The 24,746-nt window shown below is 62.4% G+C and overlaps 6 protein-coding genes across 6 annotated transcripts; 5 read left to right on the top strand and 1 right to left on the bottom strand.

The window, feature by feature from the left end:
* Positions 1-330: 330 nt before the first annotated feature.
* A1Q1_07776 (uncharacterized protein) lies at positions 331-1,098 on the top strand (the record flags this gene model as incomplete). The annotated part of the gene is made up of 1 exon (XM_014326788.1): positions 331-1,098. The coding sequence occupies one exon, from the start codon at positions 331-333 to the stop codon at positions 1,096-1,098; it is 768 nt and encodes a 255-aa protein (XP_014182263.1).
* Positions 1,099-1,287: 189 nt separating this feature from the next.
* A1Q1_07775 (uncharacterized protein) lies at positions 1,288-3,079 on the bottom strand (the record flags this gene model as incomplete). Its single annotated transcript, XM_014326787.1, has 3 exons — positions 1,288-2,126; positions 2,209-2,759; positions 2,808-3,079. 3 exons carry the CDS (start codon positions 3,077-3,079, stop codon positions 1,288-1,290), a joined length of 1,662 nt encoding a protein of 553 aa, XP_014182262.1.
* Positions 3,080-3,215: 136 nt separating this feature from the next.
* A1Q1_07774 (uncharacterized protein) lies at positions 3,216-11,182 on the top strand (the record flags this gene model as incomplete). The annotated part of the gene is made up of 8 exons (XM_014326786.1): positions 3,216-3,317; positions 3,365-3,497; positions 3,590-3,654; positions 3,699-3,773; positions 3,889-8,497; positions 8,578-8,838; positions 8,887-8,913; positions 9,015-11,182. The coding sequence occupies 8 exons, from the start codon at positions 3,216-3,218 to the stop codon at positions 11,180-11,182; spliced, it is 7,440 nt and encodes a 2,479-aa protein (XP_014182261.1).
* Positions 11,183-14,791: 3,609 nt separating this feature from the next.
* A1Q1_07773 (uncharacterized protein) lies at positions 14,792-15,819 on the top strand (the record flags this gene model as incomplete). Its single annotated transcript, XM_014326785.1, has 2 exons — positions 14,792-15,219; positions 15,408-15,819. 2 exons carry the CDS (start codon positions 14,792-14,794, stop codon positions 15,817-15,819), a joined length of 840 nt encoding a protein of 279 aa, XP_014182260.1.
* A 1,062-nt stretch (positions 15,820-16,881) lies between these two features.
* Positions 16,882-18,979, top strand: A1Q1_07772 (uncharacterized protein; the record flags this gene model as incomplete). Its single annotated transcript, XM_014326784.1, has 2 exons — positions 16,882-18,488; positions 18,559-18,979. 2 exons carry the CDS (start codon positions 16,882-16,884, stop codon positions 18,977-18,979), a joined length of 2,028 nt encoding a protein of 675 aa, XP_014182259.1.
* Positions 18,980-20,048: 1,069 nt separating this feature from the next.
* On the top strand, positions 20,049-24,329 carry A1Q1_07771 (uncharacterized protein; the record flags this gene model as incomplete). Its single annotated transcript, XM_014326783.1, has 2 exons — positions 20,049-20,289; positions 20,389-24,329. The coding sequence occupies 2 exons, from the start codon at positions 20,049-20,051 to the stop codon at positions 24,327-24,329; spliced, it is 4,182 nt and encodes a 1,393-aa protein (XP_014182258.1).
* Between the last annotated feature and the right edge of the window lie 417 nt (positions 24,330-24,746).

Below are 24,746 nucleotides of genomic sequence, written 5' to 3'. Positions count from 1 at the left end.
TGGCTGTTCGAGAGAGTGGGAGAGATGGGCGAGGATGGGGGAGCGGAAGACGGGGAAGTTGGGTGAGGTTGTGTGGTGAGATGGAGAGGATGTGGTGAGATAGTGAGAGTATGTTGTGAGATATGTACGATGATGTGAGATACGTACGATGATGTGAGATCGTTATGATGAGTCGGATCAGCCAAAGTCAGTCGCGCCGATGCCACACTGGCCAGAACCGAGATAACCGATCGGATCCGTGATCCGGTGGAGGTGATGAAACCAGCTCACCTGTCCTCTCATCTCACCACCACCTTCCTCTCAAATTCAACCCCACTCTCTCTAAGCACCATGCTTCGGCCATCTATCAGACTCGGCGTGCGAACAGCCCCTGGTCGCGCGATCACGCCTCTCCCCGCGCCTCTCCGTATCGCGCGACCAGGGACGCACCTCCGCTACAACTCTGTCAAGCCGCCAAACGTCCCCACTTCCTCATCAGGCGAGCCCGTCGCCCCAAAAGTCAACGCGCATCTCGACCCAAAGACACAGGAGAAGATTGAGAAGAAGCTGGGCAGATTGGAGAGATATGCCCCCGCCCTCGCCCAACTATCCCAACGAACAGGCGTCTCCCTGCCAGCATTAACGGGGGCGTTTTTGGTTCTGCACGAGGTCACCGCCGTCGTGCCCGTGTTTCTTGTATATTGGATGCTGCATGCTTTGGGCGTTGGGGCGGGGTTGGTCGCCTGGCTCGCCGATACATCGTCCTCTGCCGACTCGGCCGACTCTGCCGACTCAAGCGTTCCGGTAGACCACGAGTCGACGCAGCAACCTGCCCAGGCTCCTCAGGCTCCGCGGTGGAAACAAGTGATCCACGGGTGGTACGAAGAGGGCGCGCGTAAAGTCGAGCGAGTCGGAAGGCGGTATGGAACTTTCGGGTATGAGAAGGGGAGCAAGCCTGGCGAACAACCGGATGGCAGGGCTGAGGCGATCGTGACCCACGACGCGGGCGCTGTGGCTGATGCCATTGCTGCTTATGTTGTTGTGAAGGTGAGTCCAAGGATCTCTACTAGCACTTCACTCCTCTTCTGTTGCGAGGCCCCCTCCATCGGGGGTCAGTGACGAGAACGCGCTTAGCTGTGTACGCCGGGCAGATAGCTGACCCCAGGCCCTCCTCCCTCTCAGATTAGGCATCTCTCTCGCCGGCGCCCCCGCGCTCGCTCGATTCTGGACACGCATGACGCGAGCCGTTAGGAGAAAGTAATTGTACAATGCATCTGTGCCCCATATGTACCCGGAATGAAACCAAGACTACACCACGAGCTTCCTCTCCCCCAACTCTCCGGGTGAGAGCGTCTCGACGACGACCTCAATCTCATCCTCTCCTTCTTCTTCGTCGACCCACTCATCCGGCCGCCGGAGCCGCTCTAGCGTGATCTCGCTGTCAGAACGCTCAGTCACGCGCGCCAACAGCAGCTTGATCTCGGGACTGAATGTGGTCATGTCGAGCTCGAGCGACTTCCACGCCACGAGCTGACCGACACTCGCGTTCTGGGCGGAGGCGAGGGTGTCGAATTTGTCCTCGATGGAGGTCCAGGCGGATTCGGGGAGCTCGTCGCCGTCTCCGTTCACCTGCACCTCCACCGCCTCCATCTCGGCTGCCGCCGTCCCCGCCGTCTCTGCCGCCTTGGCAGGAGCCTTGACCGGAGTCCGAGCAACGGGCGTCGGCGTGCCCTCGCCTCCAAACGAGGGAGGCAGCGGCTCCCCATAATCCAGCACGACCTTGGACTCCTGCCGGGCCCGTTTCTTCTCTGCCGCCTTGGCCATCTTTGCGTCTCGGATCCGGCGCTCGGAGTCGGGGATAAAGTCGAATTGGCGCGAGGTCACGAAGACATTACAGGGGAGGGAGCGGGGAGAACGTTCCGAGTAGGGTGCGAGGGTTGCGGCTGGCGGACGCGAGGCGTGGAAGGGGAGTTCGGCGAGGGTTTTGGCCTTGGCTGGTGTGGCCTCGGGCTCGGACTCGGACTCAGACTCGGAGGACGATTCCGAATCCGAGGAGGATTCTGACTCTGATGACGAGTCGGAGGCGGACTCGGAGGATTCGGAGGATGACGAGGATGACGAGGCAGAATAAGCATCGGCTGGCGTGGCTTCTCCGGCCGTCGCGGTGTTACTCACGGCACTCGCCGCGCTGACCGCATCCTCAAACACACGTCTTCGTGCCTTGCACACCCAGCATCTCCCTCAGGAATCCCTTCTTCTTGTTCCGGTTCGCCATATCTCTTGGCACAGGCAGTTCCTGCACCTTCGGCACCGTCTTGCCCTCCAGCGCCAGCTCTGGCGCGAGAGGTGGGATCGACGCCCCGACGCCGACCAGCGCGGCCGCTTCCCGCGCCGCGGCGGCCAGACGCTCCAGATTGCTCAGTGGCCGCGAGGCCGGAACTGGAGCTACTCCGGCAGCCTCCAGCCTCTTCGCCTCGGCGCGCGCTTTGCGCGCCTTCTTCCGCCGCTGGTTGCGCTCGTGCGTCCGGCCTAGTCCTTCTCCTGGCGGCACCGGCTCGCGCGTCGGTCGCGGTTGCGGTTCGGCGTCTGAGTCCGAGTCCGTGTCGGATGACGAGTCAGAGGTCGAGTCTGAGCTGGAGTCGGAGGACGAGCTGGACTCGGACTCGGACGACGAGCTATCCGACGCCGTCACTGGTCGTACGCTGGTCGTCTCGTCGAGCTTTGCCCTCTTGCGCGCCTTGTCCGTCTTGGGGCTCGGAGGCCGCTTACTCGACCCAGGCCTCGGTCTTACGCTGTTTGTCAGTTTCCACAACATAAACATAACTCACACGACCACGTCGTTCTTGTCCAGCACGCTCGAGGGCGAGTCGGGCAGCACCTCGTACCCCTCCACCTCGAGGAGGAGGTCGCCGTGCACACCTGCGGCTTGGAGGTGGGGCAAGAGCGACCCCACCTGCGCGCCGAGCGGAAGGAGGAGTCTCCTCTCGCCGAGCTCAGGCGCGACATGGACCTTGACGCGCATGACCTTTCTGGATCGGAATGGGTGGCCGCTGAAATTGTTGTTCTTGAATTTCAAGCCGTCACCGTAGCCAGCGTTCATGACGTCTCGCCGCTGACAGCGGAACCAAAACATTCGATCTTCACCAGGCACGCTCGCCGCACCATTAACCTCGAAGTTGATCCAGCGACTTGCTTCATCATAACACTTACATTGCCGCGCGCTGGACAGAGACACCATGTTCGGCTCCAACTCGTTTGGCGCGCTGGCCGTTGAAACGCCCCCAAGTGGCGGTAACGCCGGGTCCGAGCCCACGGAGGGCGAGGAGATCGACGTTGACGTGAGCTCGCCTTCGCACCGTGACCTAGCTGACAGCAGTGGATCCAGCTCGTGAGGAGCAACCCGCACGACGCGAATGTGCGCGTCGGACCGAAGGTCGATCTGAATGGCCTGCCGAGTGAGAGCTCGCTGCTTGCCGTGTCGAATCGGAACGACCTCCTTGCTGCTGGCGGGAACAATGGTGAGCTACAGTTCGGTGTATGACAGCTGATGGCAGACGTGCGCCTGCACACTCTCTCGGGCATTCACAAGCTCCTTGACGAGTCTGGCAAGGACTCGAAGCCCGAATCGGTGCCCGTGCAGACGCTGAGCCTCCCTGGACGCCCGATCTGGGTCAGGTGAGCTATCGTCGGTAGACCGAGCTAACATCAGGTTTGCGCAGAACGACGAGCGCATTGTTGTCGTCAGCACTGGTGGTATCCTGCTGTTCAAGACTGCAAATGTTCTTGGTGGAAACGTGCGTAGCTAAGCTTTTGCATGTCAGCTGACATCAGACTGCGCCGTATGCGACGATTACAACCGGCCTGCCGAACTCGCTCCTCGACGTACTACCGAACCCTGGTGCGGACAAGCTAGGCGCGTACGTTGCCCTCGTGTCGCCCGAGGGCATGGTGCTGCTGGACGTCGACGAGGCGAAGGTGTCGGCTCCCCTGCCTGGGCCGTTCACTGCGGCCTCCTGGTCCGCGAAGGGCAAGCAGATCGTCCTCGGCACACCTGGCGGCAAGCTCGTCCAGTACACGCCTGAGGGACAGGCCAAGGCTGAGATCGCCCCGCCGTCCGACATGGAGAACCCGCGCTCGACCTTTGTGCAGTGGCTCGAGAACGACCTGTTCCTTGTTGGATACGCGATGGAGGGTGCGGACCAGGCCGACCCGCTGGACCTGTACGTCGTTCGCCGGAGCAAGACGGGCTGCACGTACGTCAAGTTCTGGGACGTGAACAACTCGATGGGCTACAGCGGCCGCAGCGGACAGCACCGCCACTTCGCCGGTCTCAAGGACTGGGGAGACAACAAGCACCTCTCATTCCTCCTGTCGCCGATTGCGAGTGAAATCGGAGTGCTGAGGGGTACGCCGACAGACTGGCAGAGCCTGGTCCTCGAGGAGACAGCGCGCGGCATCATGCCCGCCGCCTCTGTCGGTACCGACGACACGTCTCCTCTCGGCCTCGCCCTCGACTTGACGAGCAAGAAGCCTATCAAGCGCGGCATCGTCAACGGCGAGGAGCAGCCCGACCTCCCGCCCTGTCCCCGTATTCTCGCCTACTCGCAAGAGGGTATTATTCTCTCCTTCGACATCCGCATTCCCGACGCTGGCGCGTACCCGAACATGGTGACGCCGGGCGCCGCCCAGCCCGCCTCCGCCGCTCCCTCCACCGCGGCGTCAGTCGCAACTTCGCCCGAGAAGAAGCCCGCCTTTGGCGGGTTCGGCAGCGGTACGCCCGCCTTCGGCCAGAGTGCGTTCGGAAAGCCCGCCTCCGGATCAGCTTTCGGCCAGTCCGCCTTTGGCACCGGCAGCACGACGCCGGGCTCGAGCCCCGCCAAGCCCGCGTTCGGCGGCGCCGGCGCGCCCTCCTTCGGCTCCTCGAGCTTCGGACAGAAGCCGGCGGGCCAGAGCGCGTTCTGCTCCAGCGCCTTTGGATCGAGCACCGGAGGATCTGCGTTTGGTCAGAGTGCTTTCGGCACGACGACGCCGTCTGGCACGCCCGCCAAACCCGCGTTCGGCGCCAGCGCGTTCGGAAGCACCACGCCGAGCACCACGCCCGCCAAGCCTGCCTTTGGCGGGTTCGGAAGCACGACGCCGGCATCTTCGCCCGCTCCCGCATTTGGTCAGAGTAGCACTCCCGCTCCCGCCTTCGGACAGTCTAGCACCCCTGCCCCCGCGTTCGGACAGTCCAGCACCCCCTCCGCGCCCGCCTTCGGCCAGTCGGCCTTTGGACAGAAGCCCGCCGGCTCGCCCTCCGCCTTTGGGCAGTCCGCGTTCGGCTCTTCCTCGACCTCGAGCGCTTTCGGAGCCTCGGCCGGTCAGACGTCCGCCTTCGGCTCGAGCGCGTTCGGACAGAAGACGGATGCCTCCAAGACGTCTGGTTTCTCTGGCTTCGGCCAGAAGCCCGCCACGAACTCGGCCTTCGGCTCCAGCTCTGCGTTCGGACAGAGCGCCTTTGGACAGAGCGCGTTCGGGCAGAAGAGCGACAGCAAGCCTGCTTTCTCTGGATTTGGAACACAGGCCAAGCCTGATGACAAGAAGGAGGAGCCCAAGGACGACAAGAAGGAGGAGAAGAAGGACGACAAGCCTGCATCTGGCTTCAGCGGTTTCGGTCAGAAGACGGACGGCCAGTCCACCTTTGGAGCGAGCACGTTCGGCCAGAAGACGGACAAGCCCGCGTTCGGCGGCTTCGGTCAGAAGTCCGAGGAGAAGAAGGACGACAAGCCCGCGTTCGCTGGGTTCGGCAAGCCTGCGGAGAAGAAGGACGACGCGAAGCCCGCGTTCCCTGGTTTCGGCAAGCCTGCTTCGCCCGCCAAGTCACCCTCTCCTTCGCCCAGCAAGGAGAAGGACTCGTTCGGACTCGGCGACCTCGGTGCGGCGATCACGAAGCCCACCGGCATCGAGTCCCCGCCCAGCTCGCCCGGTTCGCCCGTGGCTTCCGGCGGTGTGCCTGGGCTCGAGGACAGCCCACCGTCCTCGCCCAAGCCGGCTGCTAAGCCTGCTCCGACTCCCGCTCCTGCCCCTACCTCGACCTCGACGTCTTCGTGGATCAAGCCTGCCACCGCGTTCGGCTCCTCCACCTCTGGGGGCTTTGGTGCCTTCGGTGGCAACAAGAGTGGTTCCGCGTTCGGCTCCGGCTCCGCCTTCGGCTCTGGAGGCGCGTTCTCTGGCGGCGCTTCCGCGTTCGGCAAGCCCTCGCCGCCTGCCTCCGGCCAGACCAGCCCGACGCGCACTGGCGCCCCTGCTTTCGGTCAGTCATCCGTCCCGGCCGCACCCAAGTTTGGTCAGTCGTCGACCCCCGCCTTCGGTCAGAGCTCCACGCCTACTTTTGGCCAGTCCTCGACGCCCTTCGGTAAGAGCTCGAATCCCGCGTCCTCGAGCACGCCCACACCCTCCGCGTTCTCGAGCACCGGCGGCTTCTCCGGTTTTGGCTCCGGCACCTCCGCTTTCGGTGCCAAGGCTGGCCAGAAGAGCATCTTCGACTCGGCCAAGGACGACAAGAAGGATGACAAAAAGGAGGAGAAGAAGGACGATGCTAAGGACGTTAAGCCCGAGAAAGCTGCCATGCCCGCTGGCTACGACGTCCCCGCCTCTCCCAATAAGGACACGAAGCCCGAGTCTTCCAAGAAGGAGGAGAAGAAGGATGAGGACAAGAAGGCTGAGACTCCCTCCTCGCCCAAGAAGGACGACAAGAAGGTTGAAAGCCCCGCTTCACCCAAGAAGGACGAGAGGAAGGATGATGCCCCCAAGCCGGAGAAGGCCGTCATGCCGCCTGGCTACGACTCGCCGGCCAAGAAGGACGAAACTCCGGCCAAGTCCGAGAAGGACGAGAAGAAGTCCGCTGATCTTGCCGAGGCTGCCAAGACGCCGATCAAGTCCGAGGACAAGGAGGCCACCGAGTCGAAGCCGGCGACGCCCAAGTCGTTCGCCGACGCTGTAAAGTCCCCCTCGCCCGCCAAGGCTACTGCGCTTCCGGACTCACCCGATGTTGAGTCGCTCAGCGACGACGATGGTGATGACAACCACGTGCATGTGCATGTCCACTCTGCGACTGTCGTCGGACCCGACGGAGAGGAGGAGTACGACTACTACAACGGAGACGAGGATGACTATGACGACGAGGAGTACGATGAGGAGGAGGACGAGGGCGAGTTCGACGACGATGACGAGCAGGAGGACGAGGACCACCTGGAGGAGCTCGAGGACGAGGTTGACGAGGACGCTGAAGCCGCGTCTCTCGGAACCATCCCCGAGGATGAGGAAGAGGAGGGCAGCGACCATAGCGACGACAAGCCCGAGAAGTCGCCCAAATTGCCCAAGTCGCCTACCTGGTTCGCCTCTGACTCGCCGCAGAAGAAGGACCAGCCCCTCCCGTCGCTGCTCTCGCGTCTCGGTCCGCCCGTCAATCAGAAGGATGACGAGGAGGAGGACGAAGAGGATGAACACGATGACGAGGACGAGGAGCATGATGAGGATGAGGATGAGGATGAGGATGAGGACGAGGACGAGGAGGAGTCGCCTCAAAAGGATGACACCAAGTCGACACCCTCGTCCAAGCCCTCGCTGCTCTCGCGCATGTCGCCGCCCGCCAAGGGCGTCGAGTCGCCCATCCCCACGCGCACCGTTCCGCCGCTCAAGCACGCTCCCAAGACCTCAAGTCCTCTCGCTTTGACCAAGTCTGGTGGTGATGGTGACGACACGGAAGAGGAGGAGGGACATGAGCCAGGTGAGACTCCATCCGAGACCCCCGAGACCGAGACGGACGACGACTCTGGCGCAAGGAAGGACTCGATCGGTAGTGTCGGTCTGAATCTTGCCAGCTCCTGGGGCAACAAGCAGGGCAAGAAGGAAAAGGAAAAGGACGACAGCGGCGACAAGCCCAAGTTCTCGTTTGGAGCCAAGCCCGCTGCCGGAGAATGGACGTGTGACACTTGTATGCTGAAGAATCCGGACAGTGCCAAGGAGCAGTGCACTGTCTGCGAGGCCCCCCGCCCCGGCGCGAAGCCAGCAGCTAAACCCGCAGCGCCTCCCGGTCCGCCCGCACCTCCCGCCGGCGGCTTCAGCTTCGGCGGTTTCGGAAAGAAGGACGACTCCTCCAAGTCCGGCTCTCCCACTCCGCCTGCGTCTGGCGGCTTCAGCTTCGGTGCAAAGAAGGACGACACGAAGCCCGCGGCCCCATCCTTCGGCTTCGGCAAGCCTCCTGCCCCTCCCAGTGGCGGATTCTCGTTCGGTCAGAAGTCCGAGCCAGCCAAGGAGGACAAGAAGAGTGACAGCAAGGATGACAAGGGCGCGAAGAAGGACGATGCCAAGGGCGCCGACTGGACCTGCGGCACTTGCATGCTCAAGAACCCCGACAGCGCCAAGGAGCAATGCACTATCTGCGAGGCCCCTCGACCTGGCGCGAAGCCCGCTGCTGCTGCAAAGCCTCCCGGCCCTCCAGCTCCCCCTGCTGGTGGCTTCAGCTTCGGAGGCTTCGGTAAGCCTGCCGAGGCCAAGCCGGCGGAGGAGGAGAAGGACACGCCGAAGCCTGCGTTCTCCTTCGGTTGCTTCGGCCAGAAGCCCGAGGAGAAGAAAGGCAAGGCTGCTCCCCTGCGCCCCCTCTCTTGCCTCTTGCCGGCCTCTGGTCGGATGCGCACCTGACACCTCGTACTGCTCCTGCTCCTCCTGCTGCTCTCGACCTCACATCCCTCGACATCGTCTCCCTCCTCCTCTCTCCAGTCCGACGTCTCATGTCAACACCGCTTGTCATGGCGTGCATTGCGTGCACGCAGGAAGGACAAGGTATGGAAATTTTGGAACGGCAAGAAGGAAAGTGCGGTGCGATCGCTTCGATCGTTGCTTCGCTTCGTCACTGTCGCTTCGTAGACGAGGACAAGGGGGGCAAGGAGGCAAGTTGGGCACGCCGTTGCAAACATTGACGCATGAAGTCTATCCATGACGCTTTCTCCCTGGTTCGCATTCAACTTTTTTTCTCGGTGGCTTCGGAAAAGCAGCATCCCCTGCTCCTGCTTCGGGTTCGCCTGCTCCGGCCCCCGCTTTCGGCGGCTTCGGCAAGCCCGCTTCGCCTGCTCCGGGAGCGGCGCCTGCACCTGCTTTCGGCGGATTCGGCAAGCCGGCCTCCCCTGCCCCTGCCTCGCCATCTGCGTTCGGTGCTCCGGCTTCTGGTGCTCCGTCTGCGTTCGGCGGTTTCGGCAAACCTGCCTCTCCTGCACCTGCACCGGCACCTGCTCCAACTGCTCCGCCCGCGTTCGGTGGGTTCGGTAAGCCTGCGTCGCCTGCTCCTGGTGCGGCTGCGCCTGCACCTACAGCTCCTCCCACGTTTGGAGGCTTTGGCAAGCCTGCCGCTACCCCCGCGTCGCCTGCACCTGCTCAGTCGCCATTCGGCCTCGGCAAGCCCAGCCAGCCCACTCCCTCTGCGGGCAGCCCTGCGCCAGGTGCTGCTCCATCGTTCGGTGGTTTCGGCAAGCCCTCGCCTGCTGCCCCGCCGGCACTGGCGACGCAGACGCCTCCTGCCCAGGCGACCTCTGCCCAGCCGTCCAAGCCAGCCGCATCCGTGCAGCAGTTCCAGCAGCCTACGCGACCTGCCGCACCTCCCCATCCGCCTGCGACCAGTGCGTCGGGCAAGACGATGGCTGCGACGCTCGAGCACATCATCAACGACACGACGAACGGCTTGTCGCAGCTGAAGCAGACCCTGTCCGGCAACGCAAAGTATCACGAGCAGATGCAGGGCGCACAGTTCCCGAAGCCTTCGGCCGACACTATTGCTCACCAGAAGATGCTCCCGTTCTCGGCACTCGAGGACGTGCTCAAGATCACGAAGGGGCTCGAGGAGGAGCTCGCGCGTGTGCGCGGTGAGGTGCAGAAGAGCGACGTCGTCATGGCCGAGCTGCAGTCTAAGATGCTGAAGAGTGAGTTTAAACACCCCTGCGGGCGAGCCCGTGAGCTCATGGGATCACCGCTGGGATCTCCCGGTTTCGGGTTCATGGGCCCATTACATGAGTGTTCGGAAGCTGACGAAACAGCCGACATGAAGGCGGGTCAGGCAGACAAATTCCTCAAGGCGCGCAAGGACCCGTCATTCGCGCGTGCGATGCAGGTCAAGGAGCTCAGCCCGCAACAGCACGCTGACCAGGTGCGCCTGCGCAAGATTGTGTCGATGACCGAGTCGCGCCTGAGCGAGCTCGACACGGGCATCGGGGGGTTGAAGCGGCGCGCGTCCGAGCGCCCGCGAGGCCAGCCAGCGCTCGAGCGTATCCAGCGCTCAGTGCGCAACATCGACACGGCGATCCGCGACCGGCACGCAGCCGTCGACGAACTCGCGCGCCGCGTCAGTGGTCTCCGCCTCCGTTCCGTCTCGCGCGAGGGCACGCCCGGTCCCAGCATCGGCTCCCCTGCACGCCACACGCCCCGCAAGTCGAGCGTCACCCTGCAGCAGGCGCTGAAGCCTGTTGAAACGCCTGCGAAACCAGCGCTCAGACCGCAGGAGGACGTGCGCGACGCCGTCGCGAAAGCCCTCGACCGCCCGCGACCCCGGATTACGCGCAAGGACGCTCCCGTCACCAAGATCAAGGGCGCGAAGGGTGGTATCGTCGCGCACGCGTCGGTCGCTCGCGGACCTGTCAGTGTCGACAGCATCCCCCGCCCCGGCACTGCCGTCATCGCTGGCCCCAGCCGGACGCCGAGCCGTCTGAACCGCTCTGCCCGTGCGGCGACGCCCTCGACGCAAGCGCCGACGCCTGCTCCGGCCCGCACGGAAGCCCCTCCTCCTTTGGCTGCGCCCGTGCCAATCCCCGCTGCCCAGGTGCCAGCGACGCCTAAGCCGGGACCTGCATTCGGAGCCATTGGCTCAGCCTTCGGTGCGACTCCCCCTGCTGCGGCCCCAACTCCGCCAGGAGCAGCAGCAACGCCGCCGAGCACGACGCCAGGATCCTCGCCCTTCGCGGGCTTTGCGGGCATCAAGCTGCAGCTCGACCCCGGAGACGTTAGCAGCGGCACTCCGAGCCGGCGCGGCGGCACGTCTCAGCGCGCACACCAGGGTGCGGCCAAGTTCACGGGCTCGACGACGGTATCGGCGCCGACCTCAGGCGGACTATTCGGAAACGTCGCAGCGCCCAAACCGGCAACGGACGAGAAGAAACCAGCAGGCTATTTCAGGTGAGTTGAGTTGTGGCTGTCAGTGGCTTGGTCTGTCACGTCTGTCACGGTCGTCAATCAGTCAGTCGTCAGTCGTCAATCACCATCGGTGGCTTGCTTCGATCAGTGGCTTGATCGTCATCACTGCGATCACTACGGTCGCTGATGGTGACAACCGATGGCTGTCGGGGGATGTTTGGGTGGTGGCTGTGGTCGAGGTCAGGCGGTCACCTAATCGCCACACAATGTTGCGAGATTTGGCCACTCGCATGCATCTCCGGAATCGGACGCCGCACCGGCCCTCTCGGCGCCCGCGGCGCCCGTCGTAGAGTTTGGGCTCGGCGTCTGGAGTAGGATCGGCATAGCGCGGCGCCAAGGTTGGGAAGGTTGGCAGCTCCCGCGCTGTGCCCCGCTGTGCCGTCCCGCAATCCCGACGCTGTTTCGCCCGACACATCGCCCGAAGAGTGTCCGAACTTTGGCCCGGGTGCTCGTCCGACCTCCCCTCTGTCTTTCCTCCCCACCTCCCCATTCACATCCTCTGTTCGAACACCTGTGCATGCGCAGACATGTGCGCGTGCATGTGTGCATGTGGGACGACGCGTAGGCGTACAGCTCCAGCCTGCCCATTCACACCGCATGCAGGAACGAGGCACCTCACCTTGGAGCAGTGCTGCCGAGTGTGAAGTTGCGGGCCAATCAGAACGGGTGCGGTGCGGGCAGCGGGCAGCGGGGTCCGCCGTCGCGGCGCCGTGACGAGCTCAACGAGCGCAGTGAGCGCAGCGGACGCAGTGAGCGGGCAGTTTCCGCAGTCTGCGCGCGGCCGGGCGAGCATCAATCAAGCCTTATTGCCCAGAGCATACAGAGCAGGCAAGTTGGACGCAAGCCGCGGACACCGGACAGACCAACACACAGCAGACCAAGCACAGACAGCTCACCAACTGCTAACTCGAGCTGACAAACAGTTTCAGCGGCTTCGGCTCAAAGTAGTGATATCATAGATCGAGATCCAGATGCAACTGTCGTGCAGTAGGAGGTCGTAGCCAGAACAGGTAGATGTACTTGTAAGAAGGCAAGTTTCGAACCGAAATGTGTCTCTCAATGAGTCATGGCGTGCATTGCGTGCACGCAGGAAGGACAAGGTATGGAAATTTTGGAACGGCAAGAAGGAAAGTGCGGTGCGATCGCTTCGATCGTTGCTTCGCTTCGTCACTGTCGCTTCGTAGACGAGGACAAGGGGGGCAAGGAGGCAAGTTGGGCACGCCGTTGCAAACATTGACGCATGAAGTCTATCCATGACGCTTTCTCCCTGGTTCGCATTCAACTTTTTTTCTAGCCACCCAAGGCAAGCTAGGCGGGCTGGAATCGGCGAGAGGCGCCAGGTGCACTGGAGTGAAGGAGAAGGGGGTGGTGGAGGAAAGTTAAGTTGGGTGGCAAACGAACAGAGTCGAGGATTCGAAGAAACGAAGGCACGAAGGCACGGCTCCACCCCTTGTCCTCCCTGCCCTCTCTGCCTCATCTCCTCCTTGGAGCGATGTTCGGACACATGTCGGCAAGCAACTTTAGCAAGGAACACACTTACTCGGCCAAGTCTGACGGCCTGCCGGCCTGCCGGCCTGTCGGCCAGTCGGCCTGTGCGGCATGCCCGATTGGAACGATGGAACGCCAGGAGAAGATGACAAGAACGATGGCAGATGGCCGAGCGTGCCTGGGGTGCAATGCTGTAATGTTGGACGAACAGAGTTTCGTCTGCTTTGCCACTATATTGGCTCTGTTCTGCACAGAGAACATGAGCCGACTACTACGCGGCTGCGAAATGGCATTCTTGGAGGCAGGCGTGAGGCTACGGAAAGAGATGGTGAACCAGGTCCGGGGCAACGTCACTTCGTAATGGGCAGGATAAGATGCGTCATCAGTTCTTGTCTGTCTCAGCTTCTCGTACATCTTAGTGTCGGACGATGCTGTCGCCCGTAATATCCCCTCATCTTAGCCCGTGATGCGTAATGTTCCTTCGTAATGAAGCACTTTGGGTACGAGAGAATGTTTCGACGAGGGGATCAAGCCGTGATATCCCGACATCTATGCTGCCCGAGCACCTGCCCGAGTGTTCGAAAGCTCGTCGGGGGACGAGGAGACGGAGCAACGAGGGGTGCGAGGCATCAGATCGAGGGGCAGGGGGTGGATCATGATGACAACAGATGACAGCAGATGACACGAGATGGCCCGAGATGACACTTCGATGACAGGAGACAGGAGACAGGAGATGACAGGAGACTCGATTCAACCAGGTCCCGGATCCCCAGACGAGGAGACGACAGGAGATGGAGATGAGATGAGGAGAACTAGGGGATGATACTCGATGACAGCCGACATGCAACATGAGTCGAGCTCAGCAGAGGACGCCTTGCTGGAAGTCGAACCCAGGGCCGAACGCGCAGGACAAGCCAGGGGCCCAGGGTCGTGTTTGAAGGGGAGACCAAGGGGGAGGGGGGTCCATCCCTGTTCGCTCCTTTCGCTCACTTTCGCGTTTCGGGCCCTCCCATCATCCTATCAATTCCTACAATCCTGCACACCTGCACTCCGTCCTGCGTGCAAGACGCAGGGCTGATCCCACTCCAGAAGGACAAGGAGAAATGAAGGAATAGGAGGGACGTGCTTTGTTTCCGATTACACATGCGCTTTGATGGAGATCGATGAGACTCGGACGTCTGATCACGTCTGTGTGTTCGTGTGTGAGCAATGTGCACAGATGAGGGCGAGCAGGACCCCGTTTCGCACACAAAGTTGTGGGTTTCGCGCCGACATTGCTGCTAAACACAGCCCAAACGAGCCCAAAGCGTCGATAATGTTGGGCAAGCCCCCGAGGTCGATGGAATTGGTGGCGCCATATTGCCCCGTAGACCTTTTCAGTCAAAGTGCAACCCCATTAGGGGGAAGATGTGCTGGAATTGGGGTGTTCATTAGGGAGGGACTACTTGACCCAGGCATGGCAGCTCTGAGTGTGCGTTTCATGTGACGCCATGGCGTGGACTCGACTCTGGGCTTTAGTGCAATTACCTGTTTCTCAACGTCGGCGTATTCAGGCGTCCACTCCTTAGGCTTATTCATTGTCTCAGCAGCCTCAATTGCATCGCTGGTGTGCTAATAACCCAGTGGTGGCGCTGTCCTGCGCACAGGCTGGGCCGGCTGGACGATCTACTCTGAATCGCCTCAGCTACCAGTCCCAGATGTATCTGATCATCTGAATGCATGCAGAGCAGACCGAATAGGGCATCCCACTCGTTCCAGATGCTGGCGCAGTGGGATCAGCAGGATCCAGCAAACGACCTTCGATTTCGTCACCGAGCGGGTGAGACAGGTGCTTTCACTTCCATCTCGTTGCGCACACTCTGAGGTGCTGATGCAGATTGGAGATTGTAGAGGGACGACACGGCCTGCGTATCTCCGCTAGAAGCGCTGATGCCCGATCTCCGTCAGCCGTATCAGCCTTGCGTTAGCGTGCAGATCGCCGTGTCTGGGCTAGACAATAGAGCAATCTCAAGTGCCCCGCGGCTGTGGATCGTCGGTCCGTCGCCCCGGTGGAGCTGCTCTATATGCAAGTTTTACGAACCAACTCGCCCCAAAGTTTTACAATACCATGCATGAGATCATGAGACGATCTGCTGGAGTCATGAAGCAATCTGTTGCCCGCTTGCTGCGGCGGTCAGGAGAGGAGGCAGGAGGAAGCGAAACGCTACGCAGGCTGGAACGACTGCGACTGCGACAGGAACGCCATACGCAGGCTGGTTATCTGTCGCAGTCCGAATGCACGAGCAAGGGAGCACCGGAGCACCGGAATACTGCGACGCGAGGCGTCGACGTGACTGCGAGATCGCGCTTTGAAACTAGCCACTTGGGTGGTGGTGCGCGCAAAGTTTACGGTGAAGCAGTCTCCTTGGTTTCCAATGTAATGAGTGGCCAGTCTGCGCTGGCGTCGCCTTGCGATAGTGTGGCAAGGCCAAGCAAGAGCTTAAGCTGGAGCTGGCGTGATCATGGAAAGATTGATTGCGGAGAGACTCTTGGAGTGTGAGTGCATCCAAGCTCAGGAGGGGGAGAAGAGGACTCAGTCTGTAACACGTCAGAGGGACAGGTGCGTTCTGAGGGAGGAGAGGACAGGGACGAAATGACACACACCCTGAGTTTGACGCCTGCCCCTGCTCCAGCACGGCTCCAGTGAGACGCACATCACCCCAGCAGCGCTGACACTGGCACAGCCCCTGCGCCCCAGCAGCCCTGAGACCCTGGCTCCCTGCGTGCCCTGCTGCCCTGGGTGACCCTGTTACAGCATACAGGCAAGGCTGCTCCCCTGCGCCCCCTCTCTTGCCTCTTGCCGGCCTCTGGTCGGATGCGCACCTGACACCTCGTACTGCTCCTGCTCCTCCTGCTGCTCTCGACCTCACATCCCTCGACATCGTCTCCCTCCTCCTCTCTCCAGTCCGACGTCTCATGTCAACACCGCTTTTCCTTTTCTCACCACCTCATCTCATCCTTCTTGCATTCTCATCACTCTCCATCTCTGCTCCGCATTCATCCCCCTCGCCACCATCACAATCTCCCCTCCGGCTCTCCATTCCTCGACCCCGACACCCCTCGCCGACTCCGAGACGAGACGCTCTTCCGACGTGACCGTTTCAACGACTTCGGCTTACACTCGCCATCCCCGCAGACATCATTAGATCCACCGTCTCCACATCGCCGACACCACACACTTCGCACCTTCCCACACCGAGATCGAACACTTAAGTGCACGCAGCACACACAGGATCTCGGCACAATCGTCTGCCGGTCCCGTATCTTGACCTTCCTCGCGAAAACAACCCACGAACAACCTTCCTCCGATCGTCGCTACATCGACGCTGAACATCCCTCCTCTTCTCTTGTCTCTCCACCACGCTTGAAGCTGGACGCGGGAACCTGTCTTGTATCCTGCCCAGCACCACAACATGGTAAGTCAAACTTCGCGCGCTCGCATCTTCTCCCTCCTACCGCTGCTCCGACATCCCTCCATTGTTCTCGACATTTTTCAAACCCAATCCGCGTCGTTTCCTTTCGATTGTTCACCCGACGCCGGCGCCGAACGTCCGGCGGTCTCGACCTTCTGCGCCATTTCGAATGCACGACAGTTCAGCGAGTGGCGCTATGTCGGGCGCTTCAAAATGTTCGAGTGTCCGCGCTCGGTCGACGAAACATGAGGCTCGATCACTCATCGGGCCGCCCACTGTTCGTTGAGCTGCGTCCCGGGGTACTTCACGCTACCTCGCGCGATGTGGGCTGTGATTACGGCACATCGGCACACTACAGCCGGCCGCTCGCCGCTGTTCGCTGCTCATGACAAGCGCGAAGCACTGAACAGCGAGAGCAACCGATACGCATCCACGGCCAGGCAAGCTTAGACCCGTGCGGTGGTGGGCTTTGCTCCGAACTGCGGCAATGAAACGTGCAGTGAAGCACTCGGGCTGCCAACGTGAACATTGCGATCTGTTTCGTCCTCCCATTGTCTCAGCGTCGGCTCACGTCCCCCTTCCATTGCGATCGCACACACTTGAGAGGGATATCCTGCTGACACGTAACTTTGTTCCTTCACTCCTCATCACAATCACAACACACTCGATCGCACTCGTTTCATCAACGCACACGAACGCTCCTCTCACTCATCTCCATCGCAAATGTGCTCACGTTGGCTCCCCGATGACCCCGCAACACGAACCGGCACCCTTGCCATCAACAGATCTGATGCTGTCAGCTCTATCCCCGACTACATCAATCAACCTTTCCCCTCTTGTCGGGACGCATTGTCGCCTGCCCCCGGTCGCCGCGCCTAGGCCCCGGCCGACCCTGCCTCGACTGCGCATCGTCACCTGCTCCGCGCCGAGCTCGCCGATAGCGGTCTCCTCTGCGATCGACTGGCCTCTGAGCGCCTCCGTGGCGGAGCTGAGCAGTAAGAAGCGCCAGTCACCAGAGCCCCTCGAGGACTTGGATGAACGTGCGCCCAAGTCCGCAAAGGTCGTGAAGCGCGTTCGATTTATTGTCCCGAGCAACAGCAAGCGCGACAGCAGGCCTTGCACGCCTCTAGCAAAGGCAAACCTAATCCGTGAAGCTTGTCACAGCCCCAGCCCCTGCCCCAGCCCGTCCAGCCTCTCTGACGCGGCCTCTGACGACATGCGTTCACCACCATCACCGTTGCGGTCAGTCGACGCGCCGTCGTCGCTGCTCTCCTCCATGCAGGGTGTCAAGCTGCGCTCCATGTCGCCAGACGAGCGGGCACCTGGTTCGCCACCATCACCAACGTCAACGTTCAACGATTCCAACTCTAACCCTAGCAGCTCTGCTTCCTCCTCAACGTCCTCTTCACCTCAACGGCTACCGCCTGTGTTGCATCTGAAGCGTGGCAACCCGAAGGGCTTGCAGCTGTCGCTGGGCGCTTCGTCGTTCCACAATAGCACCAACGCATCAACACCGACACCGACCGGCTGTGCGTCGCCGATAAGCCCTTTCTTCCCCACGCAGACGCCGGCAACGCCGACGTTCACCGGCGGCGGTTCGCTCGGTCCCCGCTCTGGTGGCAAGAAGGGCAACGCCCGCCGGCCGAGTCTCCTGTCTCTCATCACCCATCCCCCGGGCGGCGCCAGTGACGTGCCGCCGACACCAGGACCGAGCTCCGGTTACGGACGGCGGCATAGTCGCATGCGCAGCGCCGGATCCAGTGGAGCGCCTTCATCTCTTCCGCTCGGCTCTGTCGACGAGTACGCGAGCAGTGCCTCGAGCGGCCCCATGCTGTCACCATCAATGTCCTCGGGTGATAGCCTGTCAACACCTTCATCAACACCACCCGGCAGCTCGGGCTCGGAGCGCGAGTTCCCGCACATGCTGGAGCCGTACAAGGACGGCCCCATCGAGATCGTGCCGGGCGTCTGGCTCGGAGCAGAGGAGAGCGTCTTCCACTGGGACGTGTGGACGCAGGGCGCTTCCGAGGTCGGCGTCGTGAACGTTGCGCAGGAGATTGACAACCCGTTCGACCCGCGCACCGACCTCGCCAACTACACCTGGATCTCGCCTCGCGGCAAGGACAAGGTGACCCTCAGCACACACCCCGGTACACCGTCGCACCCGCCTGTCGCTTATACGCACCTCCGCTGGTCGCACGGCGAGGGCGGGCTGGCTGACCTTCCCGCCGATGCCGAGCTTGGCGACATTGTCAACCCCTCCGCCGCTGCCCCGAATGTCCAGTGGCGGTTCTGGGAGGCTATTAGGTGGATGGAGGCGCGTCGCCGCGCGGGCGTTCCCGTCATCATTCAGTGAGTATCAGCTAATCTACATATGTTTGTCGTAGCTAACAAGCAGTTGTCAATGCGGCGTCTCTCGCAGTGCCACCCTCACTGTCGCATATGTCATGACGCTCGCCGCCTCGGGACAGTTCCCCGAGCTCCTCGGCCACCTGCACACGATGCAGGACGCTTATGACTTTGTCAAGGCGCGTTCGCCCTGGATCGGCCCGAACGTGAGCCTCGTCTTCCAACTTGTCGAGTTTGCGCGCAACCTGTCCTCCCTCCTGAGCCGCCATGTGTCGCAGCACGGCATGACGTGGGAGACGCGCTGGCCCACTCTCGTCGACATCGAGAGCGAGGACGCGTGGGCGAAGCGCAGACGCGAGTTTGGCGACGAGCCGCAGGAGGAGGAGTCGAGGCGCAAGCGCGAGGAGAGGGAAGAGGAGGCGCGCCGCCTCGACGAGGCCATGGTCGAGCGCCAGCGGGGACGGATCAGCCCCAGCGACTCCTTGCGAGCGTGAGCGGGCGCAGCAAGCTTCTCTCAGTTGGCCACCACTCCACTACTCTCAAGCCACAACATCATGGTCCGCGAGACCATCATCAGCATATCAGCATAACCCACCTCAGAACGTCAGAACGACACTTGTACGACCACCGCCTCCGATCCGGACACTGGACAGATTAGGCCATAGACGCGATTCATGTTGTAGCACCATTGCGTGTTGGTGCACTGCTGCTGGGAATGATGACTGACTTGACTGACCTCTATTGACGACACCAATTTCACTGATAATAGTGGCAATCCGCAAATGCGGTCACAGCGACTTGGCGTACAGCCTGGTTAAGCAGTGGTGCTTAATGGACAGTCACTGCGCTCACGAGACACCGCACCGTAACGCACCGCCAATCGTGAGCGGTGTTTGCACCACGCTACAGGCCACAAAAGCACCGCAAGAGGTAGTTGCCTTGTTCATCAGCGCTCATCAGCTCGGGGCGCGATCAACCCAGGCTGGCCGCAGAGTCCTACTGACATCCCCCGGTTGAGAGGGCGGGCAGGCTGATGGACAAGATCGACATGAGCAGCGAGGGCGATCCCCGCCATCGAGCAAGACACAAACATTGCGCGCACCGCAAACACAGTAAACACCCGTTCGTCTCACGCACCCAAGAAGAGGGGGTCGGTCGTATACAAAACTGATCGCGGTTGGGAAGGGGAAACGTCTTTCTCTCTGTCCCTCAACATCTACTCTTTGTCCTCATCATCAGTTTCTGACGACCACTGTTCGCTGCAAGCTCACGGCAAGGGCAACTTCGACAAGACCTGCATTACCGTCGAGAGCGGGGACTGGGTCTACTTCGACTGGCACGCTACTCGCTGGTGGACACTCGGCGGCCTCGATCGAACTCTTCCTCGTAGCATCAACATCAAGTACTGAACAAGTCCATCACTCCGCCACCCCCGCGCCTTCCGTCCACACCCCCACTACCATACCCCCTGCTCTCTCCTCTGCTCTCTTTTCCCACCTCCTCCCTTCTACCTCGACTCTTCCCAACTCTCAGCCCTAAACGACACCACGCACATCTTTCGCCATGCTGGCGGCCCTCTACGCCGCGCCCCTAGTCTGCCTCGGCCTCAGCGCGGGCTTGTCGGCCTGGCGCCGTCCCGAACCCCTCGTGCTGACTGGCCATGCGCTCCTGTCCCTCGTTGCTGGATGGGTCCATTCTGGGCAGTATGGCGGACGCACGGGCAATGTCCTCCTCGCACTCGCTAGTACGCCTGCTATTGCTGTCCTGTTGGGTGTTGGGGTCATGCGGCCTCGCAAGTCTATGAGTGAGTATTCCTCTCCATGTTTGCCTCTGTAGTACCACTTGCCACTCACCCCTCACGATGGTCACCATCCTTGACGACTGCTCGTCATGGTGACCATAGTGGCACTCACCGCCACACACACCAGCTGCGCTAATTCTGCCTCGCTAACTCCAGACACCTCGTCCAACTCGCTCCGCCCCGCACCAATCTATCGCTTTCTCGCCTCGCTCCGTCCCACTAGCCTCCGCTTGTCCCTCCTGGCCACGGTTCCCGTCATCACCTTGTCTCTCCTGCTCGCACTGGTTGCGCCAGTCGCTTCCGTCATGGCACTGAACGCAGTGCTCGTGGCGCTGCACACGTCCGTTTATGCCTACTCCGCCCCTCTGCCCGGGTTCTGGCCCTTCTCGCCTGTCTCCTCCCCCGTCCTGCCACAGGAGGAGGACAAGATCAGCTCCGAAAAGTCCCTCCGCGAGCGTCAGGTCGAGGACTGGGTCGGCACCTTTGAGGACACGCGGCAGCAGGTCGTCGATGAGTGGAGTCTCAGCTTCACAACGGCGGCGACTGCCTCCCGGCGCCGAAGCGCCAGTACGCAGTCGAGCCCCATGCGCGTTGCCTCTCGTCTCTACTCGCCCGTCAAGGCGCGCCTCCTCCGGACCCAGGACAGCGGTATCGACGACACGTTCGGACACACCACGACTGGTCCCTCTACCTCTGGGGTGTACGATACGGCCAAGAGTACCGACAACACGTACACTACGGCCCAGAGCGAGGCCAGTAAGACGAGTAAGGCTAGCAAGACTTCGGAGCACAGTGTCCGGTTTGCGCGCCCCCTGTCGCCCACGCCCAAGGCAGCCCGACTCGGTTTTGACGAGAGCGACATGAGCTTGCCCGCCCCCCTTCGGCTGCCGCCACTGGCCAAGGTCGCGCCGTCCCAAGGCAACAGCCGCAAGCCCTCAACCCCGCCCCGGTCTCAGCACGATCCCGTCCACAGCACCGAAAACGGCACGCCTACGTCCTGGCTCTCCTCCCCCGGCCAGTCTAGCATTCTGCACCCGGACTGGAGCTTCAGTTCCTCTGGCTCGGACCCCGCCGCCTTCCTCTCGTCCACTGTGCCTCGTGCTTCTATTGACACTCGTCGTTCTATCGATGTCCGCCGTTCGATCAATACCTCCCGCCTGTCCGTCGACGGGTACCGCAAGTCGATGTCTGTCGATCTGCCCCGCGAACCGCCCTACGCCTTCCTCTCGCAGGACCCTACCCAGAAGCGGAAGCGCGGCAGCACGCAGACTGCAGCCAGTGTTAGTTTCCACGACTACGTCTCTGTGCACAGTGCGCACTCGACCTCGCGCCAGAAGCTCTCCGATGCTCCCGGTACGGTGCGCCGCTTGTCCTGTCCCGCCAGCATCGCCGAGAGCTTCAACATGAGTGTCGGCGGCAGTATCCTCGGCGACTACTCTGCGTCTCCGTCGCAGCCCCTGCCTCGCTCCTTCGAGAGTCTCCGCTCCTTCAGGACCCGCACGCAGAGCAAGAGTTCCCACGAGCCCGACGCCGAGCCCGAGACGCAGGAGCGCTGGGAGGTCGTTCCCCCGTTCGTCTCCGAGTTCGTCCCGGCCGAACTGTTCAAGGAGCGGAACAGCGAGGACGTGCCGTCCTTCTTTGTCGACATTGTCGAAGACAAGGAGGTGCAGACGTGGAGCCTGGGCTGGCCCGGCGTCCTCGGCTCGCTGCTCCTGCTCGGTCTCTCCTCTCCTGCCCTTCTGGCCGAGGGCGTCGCGACGCGCGCCCTCCTTCTCGCCTCGTCCTTCGTCCCCGCCCTCGTCGTCACTACGTCTTCGATTCTGTCCCCGCGCCCCGTCGAGGTTGACATTGAAGCCGAACAGAAGCGGATCAAGTACCATCCCCGCGACCGCTCCCTGCGCCCTACGCATGGCAAGCTGCTGCGCGCCCGCCCCGAGCTGAGCTTTGCGCCGCCCTCGCCGCTCAAGTCCCGTCCTCGCACGATGTCAGCTGCAGCCAGGCTGCGCACACTGCGCGGCGGGATTGTGAGTGCCATGGCGCCAGCGATGGGACACTGCGCCAGCGACAGTGTCGGCAGCACGGGGACGCACGACACGCAGGCGAGCACGCGCAGCCAGGCCGAGGAAGCGGACGGGAGCCACGGGTGGCTCGACGCGCACATCGGCGTCGCGACTGTGGCCACGCGCTCGCGCTCGCCGAGCGTGCTCAAGCTCGACTGGACGGGCATCGCGTCCGCGCCCACGACGCCCGCTCGCAAGACCATGACGCACGTCAAGTCGCCGCGCAAGAGTCCTGCCAAGGGTACGCCGAGGAAGGGCAAGGACAGCGACGATGACGAGGAGGAGGACGATGACGACGACGTGCTCGCTGCTGCCACCGCGGTCGCCCACAGTCCCTCGCGTGTCCAGCGCAGGCGCACGTCCGCCTTCGCCACGAGCGGGTGCGACTTCTCCCTCCCGTCGTCCGGGTACGCTCCCTCTCTCCGCGGCTCGATCACTGGTGCTGCCGCGGCGGCCCAGCGTGCGCTCCCCAAGCGCGCCCCGCTCAACCGTGTCGTGACCTGTCCCATCTCCAAGGCCTCTGCCCCCCCTCCCCGCCTGCCCAAGTCCTCCGGTGCCTCCGGTGCCTCTGGCGCCTCCAACTCCACCGCCGCCTCTGCACTCTCCGCCGCGTCGGGCGTAACTTCCGACGCGCCCCACACCGCCTCCAGCTCGGACACGTTCGGCACGAAGGCCGCGTCGGCGGCAACTGACTCGCGCGTCGACTTCAGCACGTACGACTTCTCGAAGCCGCGCCAGATCTCCTCGAGCGAGGGGGAGGGCATCGGGCGCGCCGTGCTCGGCTTCAACATCCCCCCGCCTACGACGCCGATGCCGCCTGCACCCTCTGTCCCCGCGGCTCCACTGGCGCTGGCGCCACGCAACATCAGCGCGGAGAAGATCGACCTGTACTCGACCCCCGCGCGGCGCGCCAAGTCGTCCGAGACCTCGAGCATTCTGCGGAACGCGGAGCTCGCGCGTTTGTTGCTGGCGGAGGGCACGCCGGCCCCCGCGCGTCACAAAAGAAGCTTCAGTGGCGGATCGGTGCGCTCGCACCCGTACTCTGTCTCGCGGTCTGCGCGCTCCTCCCGCTCCACGAAGAGCAGCAAGGGGAGCAAGGGCCACAAATCGAGCGCGAGCTGGGCGAGCATCAAGGCCAGTCTGAAGAGCAGCGTGCCCTCCCCTCTCACGCCCAAGTTTGCCCCCAAACGCCCAAGCACGCCGAGCACTATTGCCCGCCTCGAGTCCAGCTTTGAGGAACGCTTTGAGCAAGACCCCCCCGCACCAAGGAGCCATCCCCACCCCCGCCCCTTCAGCTGCGACTACGCCACGCCCTGGGACCATGCGCCTTTGCGTTCTCGCGCGCCCCTCGCCCGGCCCGTGCCCGACGTCGGCAGTTCGTATGAAGTGAGCTCGCGCGAGAACACACGCCTCCACACGACCTCGAAGAGGAGCAAGTCCGAGGCCGCGTTTGTGCGTCATCTGGACAAGGCGGAGAGAGCGGAGAGCGCGGAGAGGGCGGAGAGGGCGGAGAAGGGGCTGCGCCCTCTCGTGCTCGCTGAGAGGCACAACGTCAACGTCAATGAGCCCGTCAAGCGCAGCCCCCGCTTCGGCGGGACTCCAAACGTCTCCGGTGTGTCTCTTTCGGACGAGACGGAGGACGAGATCTCCTACTTTGACGTGTCCAGCTCCTTGAAGCCGGGCATCAAGGCGTTCGTCTCGCGTCTGTCGGGGACGCCGGACAAGAACCCCGGTGCGAGCACGGAGCGCGACTCGGGCACTGCCTCCCAGAGAGCGTCGGCGTCCCAGCGCACGAGTATCTTTGGCCTGGGCAACATGTGGAACTCCTCCAGCATCAGCGCAGGGAACAGTGTGAGTGTGGGCCCGGCGATGAATAGCCCCAACGTCCGCGCTGGTCGGGGACGGGACACGAGTCCCGTGCGCGGGGCCAGGAGTCCTGTTGGACCTAAGCCTAAGCCGAAGCCGAAGCCTATGCGTTTGTAACTCTTTCCAGTTTATGTGTATCCATCAGTGTTTAGTTGTGCGTATTGTTTGTATCCGAGTTAACGACACGATCATGCATGTGTGTATCCGGCAGCGAGCAGAGGTAGTCGTGGTTTGTGGAATCCAAGCGTCGCAGATCAGTGTGTCCGTCGGTCCGCCTGCTGCACCGGTCACCGACCAAAAGGCAACCAAAAGGCGAGCAGGTCATGACCCGTCTGCCCGGTCAGCGCGGGCGGTCTCGACTCCCCTCCAGGCGTGATATAGAGTCAGACAAAGCCTATGGCATAGGCGCGGTGCTGTTCTCTGGCAGCGTTGCGTAGCAACCTGGAATCGAAGCTGCCACACTGGTCGGCCCCACCAACGATACCCTCTCATCAACGCCTTCTCTTCCCTGTCCCCTTCTTAATGACCCAGCCA

This window comes from Trichosporon asahii, assembly GCF_000293215.1.
Source record: "Trichosporon asahii var. asahii CBS 2479 unplaced genomic scaffold scaffold00017, whole genome shotgun sequence".
NCBI lineage: Eukaryota > Fungi > Basidiomycota > Tremellomycetes > Trichosporonales > Trichosporonaceae > Trichosporon > Trichosporon asahii.
This window is presented reverse-complemented; position numbering and strand designations above follow the sequence as displayed.